We start from the raw sequence: 8,592 nt of genomic DNA, 5'->3' as shown, positions 1-8,592 counted from the left end.
CTGAAATTTTGCACACACATCACAAATGACATAACGAAGCTACAACAACTCTCAGAATTCCATTCCGACCCTAGGATCAAAATCTCACCTATCAACCAGAATTCGCCAAAATATTAACTTTGCCAATTCAAGCCAAATCCTTCCACGAACTTCCAAAATGTATTCCGATCGCGCTCCTAAGTCATAAATCACCCAACGAAGCTATACAAATCATAAAATTTCCGATTCGAGCTCATATACAAATAAGTCAACTCTTAGTCAAACCTTTCAAATTCAAAGCTTTCAACTGAGACTGTTCCTTCAAATTCATTCTGATTTTTCCTGAAAACCAAAACCAACGATCTGCATCAGTCATAATACATTATACGGGGCAAGTCATGCCCGAGAACTGGCGATCAAAGTGCAAAAGTTCAAAACGACCGGTCGGGTCGTTACAATGGGCCATAACTGAGAGGAAGGAGACCTTGTGGATTTAATGGATTCACAGTTTCTACATTAAAGATAGGAATATCTGAAATATGGGTACTCTAAAGCAAGCAAGCTAGATAATCAAGAAGATTTTTGATGCAAGAGAGTGGTTCATGCAGAATTGTCCAAATGACACACTGAATTCTTATTGTAAGGGAGGTAAGTTCTGTATCAAAAAATTGTACAAGGCTTCAAGACCTCAGTACCAGAAGTGTAACTGGAAGATATTAGTGACCACCTCAAAAGCAATTCCAAGACATCAATTCATTCTTTGGTTGGCACTACATAAAAGATTAGCTACTATTTAAAGACTATAAAAATGGGGTATAATAGTTAACAAAGATTGTGTACTATGCAGCTGGAGCACTGAGGAAACATTTGAACATTTATTGTTCGACTCTAGAAATATGTGGAATGCAATGTTGAACTGGACAGAAACATAACATCAGATAGGAAGCTGGGATGAGGAAATAGAATGGATAACAAAGGTGGTGGTGAATAGAATAAAGGGTGAAATACTAGTGTTTCTATTTACAACAGTGGTATATCAGATATGGAAGGAAAGGAATAATAGAAGATTTCAAGAAATTGAGACAACATATAACAAAAGGATAAAAGAGATTGTCCTAATGTTGCATATTCGAGGACAACAAGTAGATAAATGGAGAAAAAAGTTAGAAAAACTGATTAGTTATCCTAGCTAGATAGAAATAGTAGCTGGGTATTGATAACAGAATGTTAGTTTGATATTTTTTTTCTCAATAGATGACAAAAGGATGTATATGAACTAGCTCAAGAGTCCAAAAGAGCTAGGGGATTGTAAATATTCTACTTGGTTAAATAAAGTTTTTGATTTTAACCAAAAAAAGAAGAAGGTGAATTTCTTAATATTGTATTGGGAAAAATTAAGTTTATATATGGAATTCATTATAAGATGACATGTCATGACACGTGGACCAGTCAAAGAAGAATAAGTGATAAAAAATAATCAAAGAAGGCACGAGCTTCAACAGCACAGACAGATATTCAGAGAAAAAGCAAGGAAGATAGGTACTTGAACCTCTTTATGATGGAAGAGAATGAATCTGATAGTAAATATGGTATAGATATGTATTATTGGACATTAAATATGGAAAACATTAAGGAATATGTATTGAATGAAATATGATTGCTGATTGTAACGTTACATTAAATGTCATTAAATGCCATTCATAGACAATAATGGCTCAATTATGGTAGAAACGAAACATATTACCTAGAAATAGCTATAAAAGGAGAAGAATGATCATTTGTAAGGATACGAAATATCATGAGAATATACTGAGTTACTTTGTTTTCTTCTGTTCATCTTATTATTAAAAAAATCAATTTTTATTTTTTGATTATCAGTAACCCGAATTCTTTTAAAATAAAGCTTTTACCGAAATTCCTATTTTTGGTTAAACAAATTGGTTCTGTTACCGGGAATCTGATAATCGTTTACTTTCTTAATCTATTCTTTCATCAAAAAACTTACCATGTCGAATAACAACGACAACAACCAACAAGATCCTCAACATCAAGAGAATGATGCGGGTGATAGGACACCACTTCCCTCACCGCGTGATTCATAACGTCAGTCACGAGAAGGAACTCCAGATGGCTCTGAAACAAATAATGGGATTGCAAATCAAAACGGATTTGAGGCAAATCAAAATGCTGGAGTTGCAAACGAAAAAGCACTCGATGATGCCTTAAAAAATCTCATTGCTCAACAAGTTAGCAATGCTCTCCGAGCTTTTACCAGCCAATTGCTAATTACACCACCAACACTTACTCCAAATCAGAATACTTTGGAAAACCCACGTTCTAGGCTCGTTAACTCAGGCACTGGTGGAACTCCAAGCGAATATCTCAATGGTGAACCATACAACATAGTTAATTCTAATTTACAAAATTTAGTTCTAACCTTGCAGAAGCAGCTCAAGGAGCAAAGCGATTGCATAGAGCAAATACCTGGAGTACCGCCTATAATAAAAAGGAATAGACATGGATAAGTACTCATAACAACCATGGAAGCCTAGTGCTGCTCTGGTGCCGATCCCGAAGAAGTTCAAAATGCCTGATATTCCAAAGTATGATGGCATAACCGATCCACGAGACCACGTGACTGCATTCACAACCGGTGTAAAAGGCAACGATTTAACCAAACAAGAAATTGAATCAGTGTTGGTAAAAAAATTTAGTGAAACACTCACCAAGGGAGCATTAACATGGTATTCCCTTTTACCCGAAAATTCTATAAATTCTTTTGCTGAGCTTGCAGATTCTTTTATGAAAGCGCATTCGGGAGCTCAAAAAATTGAAAAAAGAATGGAAGATATTTTCAAAATCAAGCAAGGAGATTCAGAGCTGCTTAGAGAGTTCGTGGATAGGTTCCAGCATGAAAGAATGACGTTACCACATGTACCTGATAACTGGGCGGCTATGGCCTTTGCCAGTAATTTGAATGAGAAAATCTCAGAAGCCATGAGACGAATCAAGGAAAGTCTGCGTGAATTTCTAGCAACAACCTGGAATGATGTTTACAACAGATACAACACGAAGCTGAGGATAGAAGAAGACACTAACTCCCAATCTCAGAAAGAGGGAAAGGTAAGTTCGAGACGTTCAGAAACCGAAAAAAGGTCCGGTAAAAATAGATACGAACCATATATGGGCCCAGCAGGAAAAGACTCACGATCAAAGCATGATAATTCAAGGTACGATCACAGATCGAGAAATAGAGAGTCAGGTTCACCATCAAGGTTTGGAAACGATCGAAACACACAAGAAATTTGAGAAGATGATAGAAACTTGAAGGCAAGATTTGGCGGTTATAATTTTAATGTCAGCACTTCAGAGTTAGTAGTGGTATTAAGAGGCATGTGAGATAAGGTACGGTGACCAAAAGAAATGAGATCAAATCCAAACAGGTTCAATCCTGATCACTGGTGCGAATTTCACAACGATCATAGTCATAAAATGATAGATTGTAGATTATTACAAGGTGAAGTTGGCCATCTATTAAAGCAATGGTATCTCACCGAATTATTTAGTGAGAAAGGTAAGCAAGCATACATGAAGAACAGACAGGAGCCCCCTAAACCTCCTTCTCCAAAAAGGACCGTCAATGTTATAAGCGGGGGTGAGGAAATCAATGGCGTGATGTATACCGTAGCTAATAAGGTCTATAAAGTTACAATCACCCACGGGAAGCAGATCCGACATGTGTTGGAGGAAGAAAGTATTACATTTGATGATGCAGATGTGGATGGCGTGTTAACTCCACATAACGATGCACTGGTAATATCTCTACTTGTACATGATACTAATGTGAAATGAGTTTTGATTGATCCAGGTAGTTCCGTGAACATTATTCTGTTAAGAGTACTAAATGAAATACAAGGAGAAAATAAACTAGTACCAAAGGCGCATACTTTGTCTGGATTCGACAATTCAAGCGTTGTGACGAAAGGGGAGGTAACACTTACTACATTCACGGAAGGGGTTGTTAAAGATACAAAATTTCAGGTGGTAGAGATGGAAATTACTTACAATATGATTCTCGGGAGACTGTGGATCCACGACATGGATGCCATTCCGTCTACCTTACATCAAGTTATTAAATTTCCATCACCATAGGGAATACGTCAAATCCATGAGGATCAACAAACATCTAGGAGCATCAACTCCGTAGCAAATTGAAATATGAGAAACGAAGAAAAATAGCAGTTACAGAATCTAGTTGAGGATACCACAACCCAAGCCTCAACTGAACAAGGGAGAACATATGTGGACTCAAGGCCCGATTCCATTCAAGAACCAGAAGAGAATGAAAATATCAAAACAACGATTGAAGAACCGGAGGCTATACAGTTATTTATACAATGTCCTGAAAGGAAAGTCTATGTTGGGCTAACCTAAGCCACAATATGAAAGGTAAGTTTATTAAATTTTTGAAAACTAACATGGATTGTTTTGCCTGGTCCCACTCTGATATGACAGGAATACCACCGGAAGTAATGACTCACAAGTTAAATGAAGACCCATCATATCCACCCATCAAACAAAAGAAGAGAAAGTAGGGGACTTTCAAAAATCAGGTGATTCAAGATGAGGTTCAAAAACTATTATAACTTGGGTCTATCCGCGAGGTAAAGTATCCTAATTGGTTAGCCAATACTGTTGTAGTACCAAAAAAGAATGGCAAATGGCGAGTTTGTGTAGATTACACAGACCTTAATAAAGCTTGTCTTAAAGATTCTTTTCCATTACCACATATAGATCAACTGATTGATGCTACTGTAGGGCATGAGTTGTTAAGCTTTTTAGATGCATATTCAGGGTACAACCAGATCAAAATGGATCCCCTAGATGAAGAAAAAACTTCATTTATAACAGATAGGGGAACTTACTGTTATAAAGTAATGCCCTTTGGTCTCAAAAACACTGGTGCAACCTATCAAAGATTGGTAACTAAAATGTTCCAAGAACATTTAGGGAAAACTATGGAGGTCTACATAGATGATATGCTCGTTAAAACTCAACATTCAGGGGATCATATATTACACTTGTTTGATACATTTCAGATCTTACGAAATTTCAAAATGAAGTTAAATCCCGAGAAATGTGCATTCGCCATTTCGTCAGGTAAGTTTTTGGGTTTTCTTGTTTCTAACCGTTGTATTGAAGTAAATCCCGTGCAGATTAAAGCCATTGAAGAAATTCCTGACATACTTACAAGTAAAAAATAAGTGCAGAGATTGACAGGAAGAAAAAATAAGTGCAGCCTTGAGGAGATTTATTTCCAAGTCATCAGAAAAATATTTTAAATTCTTTTTAGCTCTTAAAAAGCAATATCGGTTCGAATGGACTGAGGAGTGTCAACAAGCACTCAAAAACTTGAAGCCATACCTGTCGAATCCACCGTTGCTCGCAAAACCGTAGGTTGGGAAAAGATTACTTATTTATCTAGCTATGTCAGAAGTAGCGGTGAGTGCTATTTTAGTTCGTAAAGACCAAGTTAAACAGTCTTCGATTTATTATGTTAGCAAATTATTGTTGGATGCGGAGACGCGGTATCCTCAACTAGAAAAGCTTGCACTCGCATTAATCATGTCATCTAGAAAACTAAGGCCTTATTTTCAATGCCACCCTATTTCCGTAGTAACTGCTTATCCATTGCGCAATATATTACACAAGCATGAGTTGTCAGGTAGGTTAGCTAAATGGACTATAGAATTAAGTGAATATGACATCACATACCAGCCCAGAACCGCTATAAAATCTCAGGTGTTAGCAAATTTTTTGGATGATTTCAGCCAAGGAATGCAATTAGAAGCAGAAAAAGAATTACAGGTGTTCAACGGGTCTAATCCAGGAATTTGGACCTTATTTACTGATGGCTTATCTAATGTGAAAGGAGCAGGCTTAGGAATTGTTTTGGTACCACCTACGGGTGAAACCATTCGACAAGCCATAATATGTCATTCTATAACTAACAATGAAGCAGAATATGAAGCTGTGATTGCAAGTTTAGAACTGGCACGTGAACTCGGCATTAATCAGATTATAATCAAAAGTGATTTGCAACTTGTAGTTAACCAAATGCTAGGGACTTATACAGCCAGGGAGGCACGAATGCAGCAGTACTTAGAGAAGGTATGGGATTTAATTAGGCAATTTCAAACCTGGAAAGTCACGCAGGTACCAAGAGATAAAAATATTGAGGCAGATGCCCTAGCCACTCTCGCATCTGCAGCAGATGTGGCAAGCAATGAAAATGCCTCCGTAAAATGAGGCATTTTACGCAAGATTGTTTCATTCAGTACTCGATCCATACAAAAATGAGGTAATTTCAATAACTTAACCTGGGATTGGAGGAACAAGATTGTTGCTTTTTTGCAGTATGGTACCATCCCTGAAGACAAGAAAAAATCTCATGCACTTCGAAAAAAGGCTGCTCGATATTGTTTTAAGCAAGGCAATCTTTTTCGAAAAATGTTCGGAGGTCCCTTAGCAAGATGCCTCGGGCCTTCTCAAACATAATATGTAATGAGAGAGATACACGAGGGGCATTGTGGAAATCACGCACGAGGGAGATCACTGGTAAGAACCATGATTAGAGCAGGTTATTATTGGCCTAAAATGAAAGAGGAAGCGGAGAATTTCGTGGTTAAATGTGATAAATGCCATAGATACGGTAATAACATGCAAGAGTTGCTACATCCTGTCATCGCACCGTGGCCTTTTATGAAATGGGGGATGGATATCGTGGGTCCACTACCACAAGCAAAATAATGGGTAAAATTCTTGCTTGTACTCACTGACTACTTCACTAAATGGGTAAAAACAAGAGCATTTAAGCAGGTGTGAGAAAAAGAAGTCAGAGATTTTATTTGGAGAAATATCATATGTCGATTTGGGGTACCAAAGGAAATCGTGTGTGATAATGGGCCGCAATTCATAGGCGCACAAATCATAGAATTTTTTCAAAGTTGGCAGATCAAGAGGATTAAATCCACACCTTATCATCCGGTAGGTAATGGACAAGTAGAATCAACAAATAAAGTCATTGTCAACAATTTGAAGAAAAGATTGGAAGAATCTAAATGTAATTGACCAGAGTTGTTACCTGGTGTTTTATAGGCATACCGCACAACAACAAAAATAAGCACGGGCAAAACACCGTTCTTATTGGTATATGGAGCTGAAGCTTTAATTCCAGTTAAAATAGGGGAGCCAAGCACGAGGTACATGCAAGCGTTAGAAGAATCCAGTGAAGAAGAAATGCGCATAAACCTTGATTTACTTGAAGGAAAAAGGGAAGCTGCACTAATAAGAATGACAGCACAAAAGCAAGTCATGGAACGATACTACAATCGACGAGCATGACTAAGATACTTCAAGATTGGGGACTTCGTACTCAAGAAAGTTTTTCAATCCACGAAGGCGGCCAATGCGGGTAAATTAAGTCCAACCTGGGAAGGGCCCTACAAGGTTTATGGTATTGCGAGGAAAGGAGCATACGAGCTGGAAACAATGGATGACAAGATATTACCTTGACATTGGAATGCTGTTCACCTAAAGAGATACTATTTCTAAAGAGTACCCACGGTCAGGTATCCTCATTTTACAATTCTGTTTTTGAATTGTTAAAATTTTACTAACGATTTTAGATGATAGACAAAAAGCTAGCTCGTACTAAATGATGAATCACGACCTGCAAGGCACGTGGAATAAATTAAAATTTCCGGTCTAGGGTTACACCTATTCTGATAGAAATTGATACGGGTTAAGCAGTCTTCATCTATAATCGTATCTCCGAGTCCCGTGTGTTTTATTCCTTTATAGGAAGAGGACCAAACAAGAAGAGTAACCAAGTGCTCGAGACGTCATACTTCAAAGCTCAAACACTTGGGAGACTATATAATATAAATAGACATATGTATAAAGAAGGCAAAGAAAATTGGAAAATAATCAAAGTTCAAGTCTGAAAAGTTTACTCATTGAATGAGTCAAGTACATAGCAAAGGCCAGTGAAAGTTCAAGAAAGTCATGAGCTAAGGCCAAAACAAAACCTTATCATAGTTAGGTTAAAGGCAATGTACTGAAACAGGTTATAAATAAAAACCTTGTGTTTTTGAAATTTTTTGAAATCTGTTGTAAGGAAAACAGTTACGAAAAAGTTATAGAAGTTATTTAAATACATGTAAATTATTATTTAAAACTTGTCAAAGTTCAAATAAAAACTTGTCAAAGTTATTTCAAGAAACATGTGTATTCCTATTTCTTTTGTCGTATATTAACACCATTATGAAGTTGAGACATCTTCTTCATTAAGTGTCGTCTATAAAGGGCCCTTTTTTTTTATAAAATTCATGATTGATTTAAGCATTTATGGAGTTAAAAAAGCATTTTGCAAAATAAAAAAGTGCAAACTATTGTATAAGTCCTTCAAATATAAAGGCAAGAATAAGCAAAACATAAGTTCAAAAGTAACTACAAAACTTCTTAATATTAAAAAGTTTAGACTAAGTATGAACTTAGTCGTAAACCAATAGTTACTTATACAAAATGCCCCGAAAAAGGTCTGGGGACTTA

General features: G+C 36.8%; 1 protein-coding gene across 1 annotated transcript; it reads left to right on the top strand.

Annotated features, from left to right (window-relative positions):
* Positions 1–5,466: 5,466 nt before the first annotated feature.
* On the top strand, positions 5,467–7,383 carry LOC138868449 (uncharacterized). The gene is made up of 2 exons (XM_070146003.1): positions 5,467–6,150; positions 7,138–7,383. Exons 1-2 carry the CDS (start codon positions 5,467–5,469, stop codon positions 7,381–7,383), a joined length of 930 nt encoding a protein of 309 aa, XP_070002104.1.
* Positions 7,384–8,592: the final 1,209 nt, after the last annotated feature.

This window comes from Nicotiana sylvestris, chromosome 5 (genome assembly GCF_000393655.2).
Source record: "Nicotiana sylvestris chromosome 5, ASM39365v2, whole genome shotgun sequence".
Taxonomy (NCBI): domain Eukaryota; kingdom Viridiplantae; phylum Streptophyta; class Magnoliopsida; order Solanales; family Solanaceae; genus Nicotiana; species Nicotiana sylvestris.
The sequence above is the reverse complement of the archived record's forward strand: the minus strand, read 5'-3'. Positions and strand labels throughout refer to the sequence as shown.

What these genes read in the sequence shown, in the direction of transcription:
- LOC138868449 (XM_070146003.1), top strand. Translation starts at nt 5,467, where the DNA reads ATGTCAGAAGTAGCGGTGAGTGCTATTTTAGTTCGTAAAGACCAAGTT. An exon ending in TGCAGCAGTACTTAGAGAAG is followed by an intron (nt 6,151 to 7,137) that starts GTATGGGATTTA and finishes GGTGTTTTATAG; the next exon opens with GCATACCGCACAACAACAAA.